We start from the raw sequence: 21,183 nt of genomic DNA, 5'->3' as shown, positions 1-21,183 counted from the left end.
TGCAATTCACACAAATACCCAGCAGATGGCGCCACGAACATTTATGCTCAAACCAGATTTATTTCCAGCAATCTTGACACGACAGATCCAGTGTTTAAGGAAACTGTTCAAGTTCTAGATGTTCTATTGATGTATTGATTGACTCATATCAACTCTACGCCCTAAATATCTCCCAATTTTTGAGAACTCCAAGACTGCTGCTACAATAGCTTTATGCCTTATCTTTAAGACCACAATTTGGAGGGGAAATAAACAATAATGAAAACCCAGGCTGAGTTCCATCTATTCTTTATAGATATAGGTCAAATCTTAGGTCACATCATTGTAAAGTGTGAGCTCCTAGAAAGCATGCTAGGTTTGTAATTTCCAAACTTTGCTTTGGCACCAGATATTGATGCGTCAGTCCAGAAACCTGCACTTTTGTTTTTGTTTGTTTGTTTTGGGGTTATACCTAGTGGTACTCAGTTCTTACTCCTCTCAGTACCCTGGGGGCCACACACAGTGCCAGGCATGTGCAGGGGAAGCTCTGTAATCTCTCTACTGTTTCTCTTGCTCTCAAGGAAGATGGTTTTAAGGATGATGTGTCTTACCTGAGCTGATGACCGTACTTGTAGTATTGCGATCCAACTTCTTCCACTGGAGATCACAGGTCTGGCTTTGGGGATTGCCACACCAATCCACCACATAGCTGACGACATCTTCTGACTGGGGTTTCCAAGACAAAAAGACTCCCCCCTTTGTGGCATTAACTCTTTCTTCTTTAACATCTGTACATTATAGACAGAGTAATGGTTTAGATTTAATTCACTGTGCATTTAAATTTATTTACTTGATTGTGGGACCATTCCTGGCAGTGCTCAGGGAAAACTCCTGCCTGATTATCTGTCCTCCTCTTGGGTCTTGGGGCTGTGGTTTAAGGCAAGTGCCTTACTGGCTGTGCTATCTCTTTGTTCCTAACAGTGCAGTTTTAAAAAGTGTCTAAAGAAGTGCTTGAGTCTGGAGTATATATAATAGGGCAGAGTTGTACCACTTCATTGGCTCCCAGAGCTCCAGTCAGTATTTCATAGTGTTTCCTGCCTCTAACTTTATAGCAGTCTGATGCTCTTATCTGGACTATCTCACACCCAAACAAACTTCAGCACCTAAAACAGAACCTAGCCAACTATCACTAGCAGACAGATCCAGTCTCTAAGAATTTTATTTGTAAGACTTTTAAGGTGTTAAGATTGGGTGTTAAGATATCTAAAGAGTTGTAAAAACAGAAAAGAAAGCAATAAAAAATACAGAACTGTTAAGCCTAAACTATTTACTATCATGGTTAAATGTTGCTAATCTGTGGATTAGAACCATGTCTAGTTGATGGTCTTTCAAGAAATAACTGCAGAATGGATCAATAATTCAGCTTTGTTCCCATCACATATTACTAGCCACCCCTGAACTAATTATGGCACCTGAGATATCAGGTAGGAACTGAGGACGAAAGAGAAAATAATGATTTTCAGATGTATTCTCCAGTGACACCAGGATGTGCCCAGTCTTTGTGGTGACTTATGACCAGGACTGCCATCTCATTTTTTTAAATTATTTTTTATTTTTATTTTATTTTTTTGGGGTCACACCTAGCAGCGCTCAGGGTCACTCTTGGCTTCACACTCAGAAATCGTCCCTTGCAGGCACAGGGAACCACATGGGACCCCGGGACTTGAACCACCGTCCCTCTGCACAAAAGGCAAACGCCCTACCTCCATGCTATCTCCCCGGCCCCGCCAACTCATATTTTACTTTATACAGCAAGATAGTTTTCTTTGGATTTGACTCAAATGGCCCAAAAACTCTGTTCCAAAAAGATATTGATGCTCCTATGTTTGTTGCAGCACTAGTTACAATAGCCAAGATATGGAAACAACCCAAGTATCCCAAGGACAGTTCCATACACAGTGAAATACAACTTGGTTGTAAGAAATGAGAAACTCATATAGTGTGTTGCTACATGGATGGATCTAGAGAGTATCATGCAGAGTGAAATGAATCCAAAGGAGAGGGATAGAAACATAATGATCCCCTCATACTTGGAAACAGAAAGGGACTAATAAATAGTCAAAGACTAAGATAAGCTTAGCAAGGAAGGGGATAGAATGTAGTTGGGACCTAGAGGTTATCATGTAAGACAGTGGCAGAGGGAAGCATACACTCTGGTGGAGGGTTTGTGTTTGTTTGTTTGTTTTGGTTTTGGGCCACACATGTTGACACTCAGCAGTTCTGGTTATGTGCTTAGAAATCACTCCTGGGTGGGGGGACCATATGGGATGCTGGGGATCAAACCCAGGTTCGTCCTAGGTCAGCTGCGTGCAAGGCAAACACCCTACCGCTGTGCTATGGCTCTGGCCCTGGTGTTTACCAGGTATATGCATGAAACCTTATCATTAAAAGCAGGGGTGGCGAACACGCGGCTCTCGAGCCGCATGCGGCTCCCAGTCAAAATGAATGCGGCTCTAGGCTTCTTATCATTATTTTGTATACTGCGGCTCTTTGCCAAGTTTGGATTTTGTTCTGCTGCTTCTGAGGAGGGACCTCTGAGGAGAGATCTCCGAGCGCAGAGTCCCGCCCCCAGGCTGCGTCCTCCTGTCTCCCATCCCTCGGAAACAACAGCACAGGCCAGCGAGCCAGGGGACCGGTGTGGCACATATTGGGTCACATCTTGCCTAACGTTAGTTCTTAGTGTGGAGGACGCAGCACACCCTCACCATCACTGCAGGATTTTGACCCTCACTCAAAATGGCAAAAGTCAATATGTGTTTCATATATTATTGTTAAAATTAGATGCTTTTGTGTGTTTGTCTGTTTTGGCAGGTCACTGCAGTGGTGTGGCTCTCTGACTCTCACAGTTTAAAATTTTGGCTCTTTGTGTCGAACTTGTTTGCCACCCCTGATTAAAAGTATTGCAAATCACAGTGCCTACCAGAAAGAGAAAAAAGGAGAGTTTGAAACATTGGAAAAATGGCTTCACTGTCTCAATTCACTAAGTTCAAGAGAGGCCAAAAAATAATTCCACCTGAAAAAGGAGAATTTCTTCTTCTATTTCTGGGGGCTAACTTGATGGTCTTAAACTACAGTGACAGTAACCCTGATCAAGGAGTAGGTCTGCTTTTCTGAAAAACAATGATCTGTGTAGCACGAATATTTCAGGGATCGTGCTTTAACTAACAAAGCACTTGTGTTTGTAAGAAAAATCTAATTGAAATGGGTATCCTGTATTTTAAATGACAACCCATAATAGATGAGCACTAATATGAAAACACAGTGCTATCGCATTTTCTAGGGTTCCAAAGTATTCCCGAGCCTGGGAGCACCCAAAGGAATGCATAATGCTATGTGTAAGACAGAGGATTCCCCCAGAAGTCCATGGTATCTCCTCTCTGCATGACTTCCCTGGATTTCCAGGCCAGAATCACACCTTTTCTACATTAAAGATTAACGTTTTTTTATTTCATACAGACTAAAATGTCACCCCACATTGAAGTCATAACTCCTATCAAGCTGCTTCTTTACAATAACATATATATTATGATGAATGGAGAAGAGTGGAGGAAAGAAAAAAATTAACTTTTGGTAATGCTTAGGGTCTACTCCTAGCTTTGTGCTTAGGACTAACGCTTTATATTCTCAGGGATACATATATGGTGCCAGATTCAAACTGGGGCCAGTTGCTTATATGGCAAGCACTTTAATCTCTCTACTATCTCTCCAGCCCACAGGGAATCCTTTCACACTTTAGTACGAATTGGCTCATACTTATTAGTTTGTCTCATAGTACATCCATAATCTGATCACTGTCTAGTGATTTAAGAATGTGAACCCGTAAGAAATGATCTCTAGAACCATTCCTTAAAAGGGGAATGAGTTAGGGCAGAGCACAGAGAAGTATGATCTGGTCAGATAGGGAAGACCCCCAAATAGATAACAGTATTCAGCAACATTTTTGGAGGAGCTTATGTGAGGCTGTATTTCTTTGAGACCATCTCCTCCAGGGTGAAAGAATTGTCCTTATTTTGTTTTGGTCCTAGTGGAGAAAAAATATGACTATTCATTTTCTTCTATGCCATGAATATTTCTCAAGTTTGGTTATTTATATTTTTGGTTTGGGGGCATACTTGGCAGAGCTCAGGAATTAGTCTTGGCTCTGCACTTAGGAATCAATCCTGGCAGGCTCAGGGGACTATATGAGATGCTAGGGATCAAACCTGGGTAGACCAAGTGCAAGACAAACACACTACCTGCTTTACTATACTGCAGCTCATAGTTTATAAGTTTTTGACTAGCAAATATTATGTTAAATAACTCTTTAGTTTTCTTCTGTTTCACAATTTTAACTTCTTTTTTTCTAAGTTGACACTATAGAGGGTTCTTTAAATTATATGTATAATATATACTTATATGTATATAAGTATATATATATGGAAAAATAACAGCCTTTAATCTAACCCATTTAGCCAAAATTTAAGCCAAATTTAATTTAACCTAAATGCTAGGTGTAATAAACCTGTTATAATAAACACATGAGCAATGTCTGAAATTCTTACATTCATTTGTCTATTTAGCTTTTTAGTACTGGGAATCAAACCCATATTTCATGCATGCATAAACTCACAGTCTGCAATGGCATGATTGATCTTAGAATGTCAAATTCATTATGTCCATATGTACGTAGCTCATTGCATGGGACAGGGTGGGATAGGGTTGTGCCTGCAACCTTCTTTCAATGTTTTGCAAATAGAAAATTAATACCCTGAGTGATTTTGACCAGAAGGTCATACCATCCTCTGGGTCTTCCCAGGTGAGCCTGGTGTCATGTTTGATTTTACAATGTAAGCAAAGTGTGACTTGAAAGATGATGTCATTTCTCCTTATGACCTCTGGAATCATGTATGGCCTCTTAAAGTTGGGTGAGAACTGACACTATACTATGTCATAAATGCAACTCATTGCATGAGCCACAGAGAACATAACTACCGACCCAAACTCATGGTACTGCATTAACTTGAGTAAATAGTAAGTAATTTCCAAGATGGTTGAAGCAACTTCATGAGCTAAGGTTGAAATTTCATTCTTCCCACACTGAGGAGCACCATTCTAGGACACCTGTTGTCATTCCTGGATTAAAGGGAAACAGAGTAGTGGAGTTTGACAACAATATGCATTTTTTCCCCAGGTAACCATCTCGCTAACCACACAACTCAATGACGCCATCCACGTTCACCTTGAGATCAAAAGCAAACAAACAAGACTCACTGTTTTCAGGCTCTGCAGAGATGCCAATGACTGAAGCAGGAGAAGAGCCGGCACCATTAACTGCTGTGATGAGGATTTTGTAAGAAGAGTGGTTGAGGGTTAATTCCTTGCTATGGGTCGTAAAAATACGCTCAGAGTATGACATGGAAGGTTTGTCTAGATTTTGTACAGTTAGGTTATAAGAGAAAATGTTCCCATTGGCATGTAATCTTGATAGAGGCTGGAAAAAAAAGAAATTTGTTTCAAGAAAAAATGTTCTTGAATAATTTGTATAAGCTTTTCTTAGAATAATTTGTATAAGTTTTCAATCCTTCTTGCTACACATATGAAAGAGAGAGAGTAGCAGCAAATCAAGATAGTTTAATAAAATAACCCTCTAACCCAGCTCTTCCACGCAGGCACTCTAGCAAGAGTAGAGTATTATTTAAGAATAATTTCCTTAAGACCACGTGTTCAGAGCAGATAACTGAAGAATTGAAAGGGAGGAACTCTTTAGCTCAGTTTTTGTGTGTTTTGTTTTGGGGCCACACCTGGTGGTGCTCAGAGGTTACTCCTGGCTTTGAGCTCAGAAGTTACTCCTAACATGCTCAGGAGACCCTATGGGATGCTGGTGATTAAATCTGGATCAGCAGTGTGCAAGGCAAATGCCCTACTCATTGTGCCATTGCTCTGGACCCTCTTTAGCTAAAAAAAAAAAAATCTTGTTTTGGTTTTTGGACTACACCTGGTGGCACTCAGGGGTTGCTCCTGGCTCTGCACTTAGAAATGGCTTCTGGCAGGCTTGGGGACCATATGGGATGCTGGGAACCAAATCTGGGTCCTTTCCAGGTCGTCTGCTTGCGAAACAAATGCCCTGCCACTGTGCTAGCATTCCGGCCCTCTCTAGCTCCATTTTAAAATAACAACACACTCATTGAATTTGAAAAATATTACAAAGTAATAGCAATTAAAACATTACTGGCACAAAAGAAAGTGTACAGACCTGTTATTAGCACAGAGTCCAGAAATTAATTTACACTTATGTGCACATCTAATTTATCACAAAGAAACTGAGGCTATACATTGAAGAAAAGAAAGCCTGTTTCAGTAGTTGGTGATGGAGAAACTGAACTGTCATATGCAGAAAGCAAAATGATCAAACAAAAAGAATCAAATACTACTTAATATCATAACCTAAACTAAGAAAAAATAAATTAGACCTCAAATGATAAATGCCATAGAAGTAACTGTAGGTGCTACAGCCTCTGACTTCAACTTTTAAGGATGTATTTGGAGAATCCAAACAAATGGGATTACAGTGAATAAAAAGATTCTATAGTGAAATCAACACCTAGAGAGATCAAAAGATAGATTAGCAATTGGAAGAAGCTATCTGCACATCAAATGTCTGATAAGGTGTTGCTATCCAAAATAGATAAAGAACCCACATACAAGCCACATACAAACTTCACAACTAAAAAGAAATACAAATTTTTAAAAATGGACAAAAGCTCTAAACACACAATTCTCCAAAAACATGTGAAAAAAAAAAAAGCTCAGCATCAGGGAAATTCAAATCAAAACCGCAAAGAGATCATTTCACACAAGTGAGAATAGAAAGATAAAGATCAGAATCTATAAGTGTTGGCAGGGATGTAGTAAAGAAGGGGATTTTAATATATATTGTTGGTGGGAATATAAATTGCTGAAGATGCTGTAGAAAATGGTATGGCAATTCCTTTGGGAAAAGGTGGGGAATACTCTGTGACCCAGCTATACAACTCAAAGGCATTTTTCTGCAAGACAAAATAATAATAATTCAAAATTTGAATCCTCTTGTTTAGAGATGAATTACCACGTAATTATTTACACTGGCCAAAGCATGGACTAAATTTAAATGCTCATTTCAGGAGACTGAATAAAGAAACTGTGGTCTGCTTGAAGGAACATTATACTGTCACTCAAACGATGAAATATTTCAAGGATGGACCTTGAGGTGATTCTGCCAGTGAAATAAGGAAGTGGAAGACAGTCACTGAACGGCTTTCAACTCAGATGTGAACTATAAACAGCAGAAGCAAACTAGTAAACTGGCACAAACAAAAGTATGGTAGTTGGGTAGCACTGTCACCTGGAACTTTGGTAGCAGGTAGAGTGAATCTGATAGACGTATAAAGAGGCAGTGCTATCCCTCTTACATCCTATAATGTAAAATAACAAAATCAACACAAATAAACTTGGGGAGGTATTTTCAAATAAATACTTCTTCACAGCATGAGGGGAAATCTTCCACAATTTCACAATCCACCCTTGCCAACCTCCCAGCTGCAGGTAATTTCCTGCCCCTGAGTCTCCAACCCACTTTAGGACATGTCCCTAGTCCTCTTCTCCAAGGACAGTGGGTGCCCTTGCATGCCAGACCAAGATCTGACAGCAGGATATGTATGTGGCTGCTTGCCTGGTGGAGATGCATGAAGACTGGCAAGCACTTATATGTGGGCACAGGGCTTATGCAGATGTGGAAAGAAAAGGAAGCCTCCTACTATAGCCAGGTGTGAGTATGAAATGCCCAGGACTCAGATTGATTTTTTAATCAGGGAAAAGAAAATCTGACTTCATTTAGGATTCAGATTTCTTAATCTAAACTTGGCCTTGCAGCTTGTGATGAAGACATGGCAGTTAAAGTAGAAGAACAGAAAAACAGTACCATATTTTTTTTTTAGTCGGGCATAACTTTTTGAAATAAAGAAAAAGTCAACTATGCATGACTTGTAAAGATAGTATGTAATTCTCTACAGTGGCAAACATTTGAAAGAGAGGTGAGTGAGATATAGATTCCAGCAATCACAAAGGGTCATGGTCATCCATGCCATGGATTGCCAAAATGTGGGAATCCCGATCCAGGCACATGGAGCTGGGATTCCACCCCTAGTGAAAGTTGGCCTTCCAGCTGGTGACTGCAATAAAGTCTAGACCCACATTATCCCACATGATGATAAGTAAGTGTCTCGTTTTGCATCTGTGCATCTTACCTTCCAGAATAAAGTCACATTATATTGTCCCTGTGTGGATTCAACCATTCTCCAGACATCAAGGGCCTTTGAGGGTACTTCAAAAACAAAGAGAAGACCTTGAGTCACAAGAAGAGGTGCACTGATCCGTTTGTAGCTCAGTCTACAAAGTGCCATTGTCCTGTACAACTTTTCTTCATATTTTTATTTTTACTCTCTAACTCCTTTTTTTTGTTTGTTTGGTTTTTGGGTCACATCTGATAGCTCTCAGGGGTTACTCCTGACTCTACACTCAGATATCACTCCTGGCAGGTTTGGGGGACCATATGGGATGCCGGAATTTGAATCACCATCCTTCTGCATTCAAGGCAAACACCCTACCTCCATGCTTTCTCGCTGGCCCCTACTCTCTAACTTCTACCCCCTTGATCAATACCACTCTACACACTTCACCAGACACATATGCTAGATGCTTTATAAAAAGCATTTGATCAGGATAGAAAATGAAAACCCTTATGAATGCTAAGACTCAAAGTTTCTAGAGGCCTCTGGAGAATTTTGGAATCATTTGTTAGTCTGATGCTAGGAGAGTAGTTGAGTCAGTTTTCAGTGTTTGAAGTTCTAGGAGCAGCAGTCCACTATAAAGGGCAAAATAAAGGAGTCAAATACTGTCAAATTTCTAAATAACCTGAACTGATTGTGATGAGATCAGTGCTTTACTTGGCACAAACACTACTATTTTCCTCAGTTCTGAATTAAGAGTCTGAGTGCCAGGCCCAACATAAATTCAGCAATAACAATAGCTAATAAACCATTTTGGCAATATCAAAGATCAGAGAAAAATATACAACAAAAATAATACCGAAGGCAATTGTTTGGGCTGACTGTTTCCCACTCACATATCATTGCGCATTTAATCCAGTGGTTTTAAAAGATGGTGTCCAGCCACTGGTAGAATTATTTTCTTCCCTTTTTTTAAATTATCTTTATTTAAACACTGTGATTACAAATATGATTGTAGTTGTATGATTACAGTCATGTAAAGAACACCCCCCTTCACCAGTGCAAGATTCCCAACACCAATTTCCCAGATCTCCCTCTTTCCCACCCAACCCACACCTGTACTCAAGACAGGCTTTCTATTTGCCTCATTCATTCAGAATGTTATGCTAGTTTTCAGTGTAGTTATATCTCTAACTGCACTCATCACTCTATGTGGTGAGCTTCATGTCATGAACTGCACCTACATGGGTAAATAGTGGGAAATAATGGTTGGGACTGAGGCAGTACAAGATTAAAAATGAGCTTTGTAGGGCAGCATCAAGGTCACAATAGAAGATGGATATTATGTATATATAAACTATATGCATATAATACTATCAATATATATTGTACATGTGGGGGCACTAGCCCCCGCGTAGTTTTTGAAATGGAGACCAAGGAGAAACAATTTTCAGTGACTGTCCCAACATAAACCAGTACTGCAACGGCCTGCCCTCCTCCCAAAGCATATTCCCATTAGGGGAAAGCCTGATAACCCCTATAGAGTTCACCTGGACAAATTATTTTCTTCTTAATTATAGATAAAACCAAAATCATCTTCTCCTAGAAGTCAGTTTAAGTCCTTGGGTTAAATGTGAGAGAACAAACTTACCATCTTCAAGTGTGTTGAAAGCCGTTGTAACTGGTCGACTCCATTTCCAGAAGTGGTTTAAATAAGCACATTTTACCGTGAACACATAATATGTGTCAGGTTTTAGATCTTGCCAGAAGTAATAACCATTCTCTTCAACAGAAACATTGTGCTTTGTGAATTTAAAAAAAAAAAAGAAAAAGATTAGGAGGGGAAAAATAAAGAAATATTGGAGTGCATACATATTGTAAATAATGATTTGTATTCTGAAGAGTTATTTGGGAAAAATAGTTAAGGCATTTTTTTCAAATCTTAAAGTCTATGACTAACTTCATGTAGTATAAACTTCACAGGTGACATACATCATTGAAACTCACATGAAAATAAGAATTAAAGAGTCTCTCTGTTCAGCAACAAGGACTTTTTTTAAAATAGAAAATTCTTTCAAAACACAAAAATATTTAGTCAAAAGGACACACACACACCATTGTTCATTGCAGTGCTTAAGCACAATAGCTAGGTTGTGGAATCAACCCAAGTGACCAACAACAGATGAGAGTGATAATGAAGGTGTGGTGTGCAGGTAATAGACACACACACATACACATACACACACTATGCAGCTACAAGAAATTATGAAATCATGCAATCCACTGTAACTTGAATGAAACTGGAGAGTAACATGTTAAATGAAATGTCAGAAGAAAAAATCCAAGTGGTCTTACTTCTCTGTGGTATGTTGAATAATGGAACAAAGGAATGCAAGGTATCATGAAAGATACCTGGATTATCTTTAACCCCAGATTATAGAGATGAAAAGAGCAGGAAAGGAAAGAAATTGAGCTAGAAAGCAGACAACAGGTAACAGGCCTCAGGCACACTGGTAAGTGAAGAGATGTGGTATCTGTTTCCATCTAAAATATAGAGCCAACAACACTGTAAGCATGAGGCCCCAAACTACAATAAAGAAACAACCTGGGAACATTGGTGGAGGGAAGGTTACATTGGTGGAGGGTCAGGTATTGAACACTGTACTCCTGAAACTCTCGTATGAATAAATTTGTAAATCATGGCAAAGAAAATTAAATAGTGTTCTTACTAGCATCAGTAGGCTTCCATTTTCTAGAAGTTCAAGCTGGCACAAAAGTGAATGCCCTTTCCCAAGGGAGTATACCTTCCAAGTTATGGTGGCACTTCTGGCCGTGACATTTTTAGGGTATAAATCATAGGGAGCCTTTGGGTGGACTGCCAAGGAAAGAAAAAAAGAGTGAAAAATTGAGCACAAATCAAAATATCTTGGTAAATAAATAGTTCACTTCTTCATTTACTTAATACAGTATTTTGTCTTTAGAAAATGGCACATAAACCAGACTTGCATCAGTAAGTTAACATTAAGTCCCTCCATCCATGCACATACATTTTATTAGAAGCTGTAAAAAATTATAAAAATAAAATACCCAGGATAGGACTATCTCCTGAGCATCCCAGATATGGTCCTAAAATCTACTACTCCCCGACTAATTCTATCCCTTAACTCTGGCAGAGTAGAAGAATGAATGTGGAGTGGGTATCAAAGTTTCCAGTTTGCAGGATGGAAAACAGAAAAACAAGAGAATTTCAGAAAACTAAAAGTTATCTGAGAGAATCTGTTGAAACGGGGCATAGGAAAGTAACCATATAAAATTCTTTATGGGTTCTTTTGCTCACCTCCCGGTTGTATGTACATGGAAGCAACCTTTATTAGCATACCAAAATTGTAGGAACAAAATAAAAGACCACTGCCCAGCTCCCAGACTAGCTACTAGGAAGCCTCAGATGGAATAGAGTTGAAAAGCATAGCCAAATCTTAGAAATCTTAGAAAGTCTTACAAATGACACTGAAACCATAATTCATGAAAGACTGATTGAACTTAGAGCTTAAACCAAACAAGATCAACTGTCTATGAAAACAATTAATATTCAGTCTCTCTAAACATTTAGAGTTGCATATCAAAAATATGCAGGGGAAAAATAGACACAAAATAAAAAAAGAACCGGGAAAATCTCTACTTAAAAGGGAAAAAATCAGTTAAAATGCCAAGATAACACAACTGTTGAAATTATCTGTCAAAGGCTATTAAACAATAATTATAGAAGTGTTTCAACACACAAACATGAATTTTGTCAAAACAAATGAAAAATGCAAAACTGCAGCAAAGAAACAGAAAAATGTCAGGGAGATGAGCTCTAACATTCTAAATGAAAAAATAAAAGGAGAAAAATTGATATATTAAGAACTAACAGCTAAAATGTTCCCAAATGTTTCAAGAATTTCAAGACAAAACCTGAAATTCAATGAAAACAAAATATTTCCCAGATGATTAATAAATAAGATCACATTAATGAAAATTAATTATCCAATCTGAAGAGCAGAGAGGGTAAAATATGTATGCAAGGATGAAGGGGGCTTTAGGAGCTCTTAAAGCAATAAACAATAAAAATCCTTAGATAAAATGTAAAGTAACAAAAGAAAAGAAGAGGTAAGTACGAAGAAACAGGTGAGTAAGCAATAGAAATTCCCTACATTGGCTACATACTTAGGAAGTTGTTACATACTTAGGAAGTATAGAGAATGATGAACTCCAAGAAAACCACCTCCAGTATATCATTATAAAAAAATTGAAAATTGGCCCTTGGGGCCGAGCGGTGGCGCTAGAGGTAAGGTGCCTGCCTTGCCTGCGCTAGCCTAGGACGGACCGCGGTTCGATCCCCCGGCTTCCCATATGGTCCCTCAAGCCAGGAGCGATTTCTGAGCGCATAGCCAGGAGTAACCCCTGAGCGTCACCGGGTGTGGCCCAAAAACCAAAAAAAAAAAAAAAAAAAAAAAAAAGGAAAGAAAATTGGCCCAGAGCGATAGCACAGTGGGAGGATGTTTGCCTTGCACGGTGGCCAACCCAGGACGGACCCTGGTTAGATTCCGGCATCTCATATGGTGTACCGAGCCTGCCAGGAGAGATTTCTGAGTGCAGAACCAGGAGTAACCCTTGAGAGACGCTGCTGCCGGGTGTGTCCCTGCAAACATTTTGAAAAGCAAAGAAGAGAAAAACACTATCTCAGATGAAAGTCAAACATTAAAGAGATAGGCATGTGTCAAATCCTAAACATTTTACAGCAGAAGATAGGGAGGTCAGAAGATTTTTGTTGGTGGCGGGGCTTACTCTTCTCTTTGTACTCAGGGATCACTCCTGATGGGGCTTGCGAGACTTTTTAGGGTACTAGGGATTGAACTCTATTGGCCCTGTGCAAGCCTGTACTATCTATCTTGTTCCTAGATTAGAACTTTTTTGGGGGAGGCTATCTTGTTCCTAGATTAGAACTTTTTTTTATCCCATATGGTCCCCAAGCCAGGAGCGATTTCTGAGTGCAGAGCCAGGAATAACTCCTGAGCATCACCGGGTATGGCCCCAAACCAAACCAAAACCAAAACAAACAAAAAACAAATTGATCATTCACACTTTCTATGTGAGGACCAATTGTACTTGAGGTCTATATTCAAAAAAGTCATGTTAGATGTATATTCATTCATGCATCCATAAAAATGTTTATATTCACATTGTAGCAATGAGTAAAAATCTTTGACAACCTAAAAATTCAAAGGATAGTAAGATATTTATGCAATGAAATAGTCTAGTGCATTGCTAGTGAACAATAGCAGCACTCAATAATAGGGACAAGTCTTAGTCATTATTATATTAAAAAAGTTACTCTATTATCAGATAGCTTGCTGTCTGATCAAAAGCAAACACAAGAAAAGCAGACTTTTTTAGGATAGAAAAATACACAGTGTTTACATAGACATAGGCAATTATCTTGGTGGAGGGAGCAGGGTGAGAGTAGAATCAAAGGTGAAATAAATTATTAACAGACTTCTAGTTTTGAAGTTGAGCCATAGAATCTTTGGTACTTTGTGTGTTGATATGAAACCTGCAAATAAGGGACCATGGTCCATGGATCCTTCCATGAAGATAAGTGTGGAGTAAGGCGATACTTTGGATATATATTGGCAAACTCTCCATCCCATTTACTTGAGCACACAGTGTATCAGAAGAAGGGGTGGTAGTAACCAGAGTGGAGTACCACATTCCTGTCCCACCTACCTCGATGCGTCAGGTTAAAACCAAGATTGACACTTCTCTTGCCATTCCTGTATTTCACCAAAAGTGTGAAGTTATACATTTCTTGTGAGTCTTGAGTTATTGGCCAATTGCAATAGTGGTTGTGTTGACAAAGGATCTTATTCCCAGAAATTCTTAAAACAACAACAACAACACAGAAATATCAGGTTTTATACTTTAGTCAATATACACGTGCAATTCTGCTTTCTTCAGAGCATACTCAGTACAAATCCACAAGTCACCAAGAAACACCAATAACAAAAAGGCTGCCTCAACATATTTGATGAAAATGGTGCACTGGGCAATGTGCCAGGGGGATAGTACAGAACTTAAGATCCTTGTCACTCATGTAACCAGCCCTGGTTCATAGATAGCTGAGAATTGCTGGGAGGGGCACTCAGGCTTCCAGGGTACCACTTGAGAGTCCCTCAAAATAAAGCAATCAATAACTCACTTAGCTGTGCTCACAGGTTACTTCCTGGCTTTGTTTAGGGATCGTGCTTGCTGTGTTGGAGGACCATATGTGGTGCTGGCGATTGAAACACCATCATCCTATACTATCTTTCTGAACCACTTTATAATAGTCTTAAAACATGAGAAATTAGATAGGCTCAGATCACCAGCTGGAAGGTATTTTTATACCATGAATTGTCATATCAGTTTTAGATTACATTTTAACATATAAAGTATTGTATGTTTATATTTATATTTAACACGTCATACTATATTATTTATAATATAATAATGTAATATATCACAACATATGATTATATTATATAATGTTGTTGTGTAATATATAATATTATGTATTCATTATATAATATATTCTTATATGTTATATATTGCTCTATAGTACATTATGCATATTATATAAATTATATATAATCATAAATATATTTATTTATATTGTTTATTAAATTTATATGATTTATATAATCATATAAGTAAATTATATTTAATATAAATATCTAATATAATGTAATTGTGTTATATAGAAACTTTATATAATATATCATGAATATATAATAACACATATACTATATAAATATGGTATTATATTTAACATATAAAGTATTAGATACAGTGATCCCTTTACATCTTTCTGACCTGGACAGGGTAGCTTTAAAATATATGTTCAGGGCCCGGAGAGATAGCACAGCAGTGTTTGCCTTGCAAGCAGTTGATCCAGGACCTAAGGTGGTTGGTTCGAATCCTGGTGTCCCATATGGTTCCCCCTGCCTGCCAGGAGCTATTTCTGAGCAGACAGCCAGGAGTAACCCCTGAGCACCACCGGGTGTGGCCCAAAAAACAAAAAAATATGTCCAAGTTTCAGGGCCAGAGCGATAGCACAATGGTAGGGCATTTTGCCTTGCACGCAGCTGACCCAGGGTGGACCTTGGTTCAATCCTCGGTGTCCCATATGATCCCTCAAGTCAGGAGCGATTTCTGAGCATAACCAGGAGTAACCCCTGAGCATCACAAGGTGTGGCCCCAAAAAAACAAAATAAATAATAAAAATAAAAAATAAAATATATGTTCAAGGGCCCGGAGAGATAGCACAGCGGCGTTTGCCTTGCAAACAGCCAATCCTGGACCAAAGGTGGTTGGTTCGAATCCCGGTGTCCCATATGGTCCCCCGTGCCTGCCAGGAGCTATTTCTGAGCAGACAGCCAGGAGTAACCCCTGAGCACCGCCGGGTGTGGCCCAAAAACCAAATATATATATATATATATATATATATATATATATATATATATATATATATATATATATATATATGTTCAAGTTTTCTACAACAACTACGTATGGTTTTGTGATATCACTATCACAAAAAAACATCTTTCAAGAATACAAGCAGAGGTAACTTACGATTCAAGTAAAGAATAACTTTCAGTTTCTGAATCAAATAAACCAGGTTCAGGCCCTGCGTCCCAAGTACAGGTCAAAGTCTTGAAGTCCTGGGTTTCACAAGAAAAGTCCTTAATTTTTTCTGTCCATACAAAGAAAAACAGATGAAAGAGCTAGTGAAAACCTTAATGGAAAGACAAATAAATGGAGAGCACTCTTGGGGATCTGAGGTCACAGTTACTCTGTGCAAAGAAAGGATCATTTAAATGGAATCCCACATATTAACAGCTCCAGAAAGTCACATTTCAACCTCTCATTATCTTGGCCCTTCTCCATCTTTCCCTGTGCTATTCTGCAATGCTGTAAGGATTGGGTAGTGGGTATTTTGCATATGGTGGACACTGTGTCCGCAGGATGGAGGCTGCATATCTAAAGCCTGCTGTAGAACACTGATACTTAATGCTAACTGGAACATCAAGACAGCAAAAGAATGAATGGATGAAATCAGTAAGGGAGAGGAGGCCTAAATACACAGGAGCCCATTGGCCCCCTGGAATTGCACTCACAAAAAAACAAAAATGCTCCTTCTCCCCCAGGCCACCAACAGTAGTCCTGGGAATTCTCACCCCCATGAAGAACAGTAAGAGTTTCATTATCTGAAGACTCACTGTGTGCAGCTACTGTGCTGGGGACAGGCCGAGTCTATGCTCATTATTCCCCACAATCATTATCTCTGGTTCACAGACTCTGAGGACCTGTGGCCAATTGAGCACACCTGGCTAGCTACAGGAAGATTTCCATTCATATCTCCTTTGCTCAACCTTGGCATCTTTTGGGGTCTTGTGCTAATTCCAATGAATCTAAGGCCAGGCAAGCTATTTCCCGGATCATGCCTTCAACTTTCTCCCCTTCAATAGTCTTGACTTTTAGGAATAAAACTGTCAAGAAGCTCAAGAATGCAACAGGAAATCCTGTACATACAGAATAGACTTTGTCAAAATCTATACTAGAAGGGATAGAAACAAAGGAAAACTGAGTTCATGTGCAGAAATATTTAGTGTCGTTTGATAAAGGAGATTTCATTCATTCCATAAGTAATGGAAAGCAGGAGTAGAGGAAGGAACATACTTACTAACAACAAAAACAACTGTGCCAGGGTATGACTCTTCTTTATCACGACTTCTACAATTGACATTGGACCCTGTTTGTCTATGAAAGGGAATATGATTCAAACGAAACACAATAACATTTAACTCAAGCTGTTCTCCATAGATCTGCTTCTCATTATTTAAATAACATTTTCTCTCTTGATTCCTCCTAGCAAAGTAGCACAGGGTGACATTCGATCCTTCTTCCACCACCTTGTCTTCAGGGTAAAAAGAATATGGTTTATGTGCAGATGAAGGCAACACTGCAAAAACAAAAGAGACATGAAGTTAGAATCTCCAAACTCATACCAGCTCCCTCCTATCTCAATCTCAATCTCAACTTTATTATACAAAACCTCTGCTGTTTTTTATTTGGATGGTTGGTTTTGAGCCACAACTAGCCCAAAGGCTCAGACATTACTCCTGGTCTAAATACTCAAAGGTTAGTCCTGGCTCTACACTCAGGAGATATTCCTGGAGGTGTTTGATGGACTATATGGCCTGCTGGGGATTGCATGCAGACTGACTGCATGCAAGGCTATGTCTTACCCATTGAATTATGGCTCTAAAACTCAAACCCCAAAACCTCTGCTATTTTTACAAAAAAAAAAAAAGTCATTGTAATTGCCACTCCAATGATATTTTGCTTCTTGGGTTATTATGACAGAGGGACTGTTGTATTTGATTCCAGTCCTGGGGAAACTATGTATAATGGCTCTGAACACTGTCCGTTGTCACTTTATCATCTAACAATAAAGGAATTAGGCAGGAATTAGAATCCAGGTTTGCTCATTCAAAAATGGCAAAGCCATATTTGTAGGCACTAGGTCTGTTCCATTCCAAAGTCATGTTTCCCTCACAATCACTAACTGGTGCTGTAAACAACAGCAATTCCTACCTTGTCAAAAATATCTCAAATATCATCTTTGGCAGTTTCCCCCTCTGCATGGCCCTCCAGGATAGGAAACTGCTCAGCTTTCTCCCATTTTCAGCGAACTCATCATCTTCCCTGAGCTACCGCCTGCCTGCCCTGCACTTGTTCCCCACTATGGCCTGCTGAGAGAGCTGCCCAGACCCACAGTAGATTCCTCCCCCTCCTGAGACCCCAGCAAGCTGTGACCTAGTCACAACTAGTGTCACTGATGTCATGTTATGGAACAGCCTAAATGTGGGATTTTATTGTGTACCCCCAGAAAATCCCAGCATGCAACCATGGCTGAGTATCAGTGCATTGGGTTCAAATCAATCCATTTCTCTCTCTGTTTTTAGATCAGAGTTTGGAGATCAGAGTTTTGAGAATTCAAGTCCATTTTAGCCATGTTGCTTATAATGTTGTTCTTAACTTTCTTTCTCTTTCTTCTCCTCCTTTTATAAAAAAGAACACTAGAGGGGCCGGAGCGGTGGCATAAGCAGTAAGGCCTTGCCGTACTAGCTTAGGACGGACCAAGGTTCGATCCACCAGGACCCCCAAACCAGGAGCGATTTCTGAGCACATAGCTAGGAGTAACCCCTGAGCATCACCGGGTGTGGCCAAAAAACAAAACAAAACAAACAAACAAACAAAAAAGAACACTAGAAGTGCTCAGGGGGCTCATAGCCACTTTCTCTGAAGCTCACAGAATATGATATTCAGTAAACTCTTGGTTGTGCTCAGTGTGTGGGGACCCACGGGTAAGCTCTATGGTGCTCAGTCAAAGTCCCCCTCAAGCTTGGTCATATATTTTGAAATGTGCCATCCTCACTGGTGTAAGATGATATGTCATTATTGTCTTGATTTGGATTTCCCTAATGATAAGTAATGATGATTATTTTTTCCTGTGTCTGTTGGCCATCTGTTGGTCTTCCTCTACCATTTGACTGTCTCTCTGGCCAATTTCCTTTCACCATTTCCTTGACCTTTACATTTTCTCTCAGGCCATTGCTCTGCCAGCAGAAGGATGTTAAGCTAAAAGCTTTGGGGCTGGCAAGAATGATCAGAATGCTAAGTACCTGCCTTGCATGTTGGAAGCCTGGGTCCACTTGCTGGCACAGCATGAACCCTCAAGTTCAGTGGAAAGCAAATCTCCTAGTCTAAAATAGTACCCATTTACTCTTTACAGAAAAAGCTCCCTACCTTTGCTCTAGATACATGTACATTTTGTATTGTCTGCATATTTTAAGACTCTCTTAGCATTCATTTTTGGAAGGTCACACCTGATAGCCCTTAGCAGTTACTCCTGGCTGTTCTCAGAAATCACTCCTGGCAGGCTTAAGGGGCCATATGGGATGCCAGGGATGGAACTTGGGTTGGCCACATGCAAGGAAAACACCATCCCCACTCTGCTATCTCTCCAACCCTCTTTCAGCTTCTTTGTTTTTTTTTTGGGGGGGCCCACACCCGTTCGATGCTCAGGGGTTACTCCTGGCTAAGCGCTCAGAAATCGCCCCTGGCTTGGGGGGGACCATATGGGACGTCGGGGGATCGAACCGCGGTCCTTCCTTGGCTAGTGCTTGCAAGGCAGACACCTTACCTCTAGCGCCACCTCACCAGCCCCTCTTTCAGCATTCTTAATAATACACTTTATCTGGAAAATGAACTCAAAATGATCTGAATCTGCATAATTATCTCAATGAACAAATTATGAAACCCTCATGTCTATCTCTCTGGCAAGTTTCTAAACCAGGCTTTTTCATCCCAATATAAACCAAAGGAAAATACTAGCTCTATCTACTCTAACTTCCTCATGAGGAGATTTTCACTATTTTGACAGTGGATCCCAAAAAATACTAGATGTAACATCTTCCGTTGTTCTGATCTCTTCTTTCTTACCCTTACCTTCCTTCCAGGAACTCCATTCATTCCAGACCAACTTGGCATCATCCATCAGACTTCTTATTCTTACAAAGTGTGAGGTACATTCCAATGGAAGCTCAGATACCCAGCTCCACTTCAAAGTTTGATTCTGTTTCACAGTAGTGGTATAATTCTCCTAGAAATAGTGAGAGTTTGGGGAAAAATAGAGCCATGTTTTCCTGGAAAATGACTTGACTAGATTCATCCCAATATACACACTTAAGATTCCCTTGCAATGCCACAGTGTACATAAGTGAAGTCCACTCTTAACCAGTCAGCTCCCCATGTACAGAAATTTTCTCAAGAACAAGTTATAATCTTTTTTATGAGTTGTTGATTCAGTTTGCTAAGATTTGTTAAGGATTTTTGCATCTGTGTTCATTAATGACATTGGTCTGTAGTGTTTTTTCTTGGTGGTATCTTTGTCAGCTTTGGGAATGAGCTTGATATTAGTTTCATGGAAGGTATTATGGACAGTTGCCATCTTTTCGATGTTTTGGAAGAGTCTAAGGATCAATGGTAGTATATGTGCTGATCAATGGTAGTAACTGACTCTGAATGCTTGATAAAATTCAGCTGTAAACCCATCTGGTCCTCGACTTTTATTCTTGTGAAGTTTCTTAATTACTGTTTCAATTTCCTTACTTGTAGTTGGCCTGTTTAGGCTTCCCACTTCCTCCTCATAAAGTGTTGGGAAATGATATTTTTCTAGAAATCTGTCCATTTATTTTAGGTTCTCTAGCTTAACTGAGTAGAGTTGTTCATAATAAGCTCTCATGAAGTCTTGGACTTCTTGGGGCTCTGTTGTAATTTCTCCCCTTTCATTTCTTATCTGATTTATTTGAGTATTTTCTACAGCCATACCACCCTGAACGCACCCAATCTTGTCTGATTTATTTGAGTACTTTCTCTTTTTTTTCCTTATGAGTCTTGCCAGTGGTTTGTCATCTTGTTTAATTTTTCAAAAAACCAACTCTTGGTCTCATTGATTCTTTGCATTGTTTTCTTTCTTTCTATATTGTTGATTTCTGCTCTGGTTTTTATTATCTCTTTTCTTCTGCTTGTGTATGGTTTTTTTGTTGTTGTTGGCTTTCCAGATTTTTAAGGTGTCCCTTTAGGTTGTTGATTTTATCTTTCTCATCTTTCCTCTAACAATGCCTGTATTGCTTCAGTTTCCTTCTAATTACTTCTTTGTTGTGTCCCATAGACTTTGGCAACTTTTTTCTTCATTATCATTTAGTTTCAAGGAATCTCTTTATTTCTTCTTTTATCTTTTCTTTGATCCAGC

The 21,183-nt window shown here is 39.3% G+C and overlaps 1 protein-coding gene across 1 annotated transcript in view; it reads right to left on the bottom strand.

The window, feature by feature from the left end:
* Nucleotides 1-21,183, bottom strand: part of OSMR (oncostatin M receptor) — a 66,239-nt gene that overhangs the window by 15,411 nt on the left and 29,645 nt on the right. The window contains exons 4-13 of the mRNA XM_049769047.1: nt 19,872-20,031; nt 17,047-17,325; nt 16,736-16,885; nt 15,936-16,056; nt 14,049-14,200; nt 11,012-11,157; nt 9,934-10,084; nt 8,301-8,377; nt 5,290-5,509; nt 591-767 (exon numbers count right to left, since the gene is read on the bottom strand). Of these exons, the coding sequence (XP_049625004.1) occupies nt 591-767; nt 5,290-5,509; nt 8,301-8,377; nt 9,934-10,084; nt 11,012-11,157; nt 14,049-14,200; nt 15,936-16,056; nt 16,736-16,885; nt 17,047-17,325; nt 19,872-20,031 (1,633 nt within the window). The remainder of the gene's footprint in view (nt 1-590; nt 768-5,289; nt 5,510-8,300; nt 8,378-9,933; nt 10,085-11,011; nt 11,158-14,048; nt 14,201-15,935; nt 16,057-16,735; nt 16,886-17,046; nt 17,326-19,871; nt 20,032-21,183) is intronic.

Source organism: Suncus etruscus, chromosome 2 (assembly GCF_024139225.1).
Source record: "Suncus etruscus isolate mSunEtr1 chromosome 2, mSunEtr1.pri.cur, whole genome shotgun sequence".
In the NCBI taxonomy this organism is placed as follows: Eukaryota; Metazoa; Chordata; class Mammalia; order Eulipotyphla; family Soricidae; genus Suncus; species Suncus etruscus.
Note: the sequence above shows the minus strand (reverse complement) of the source record. Positions and strands in the feature narration are given on the sequence as shown.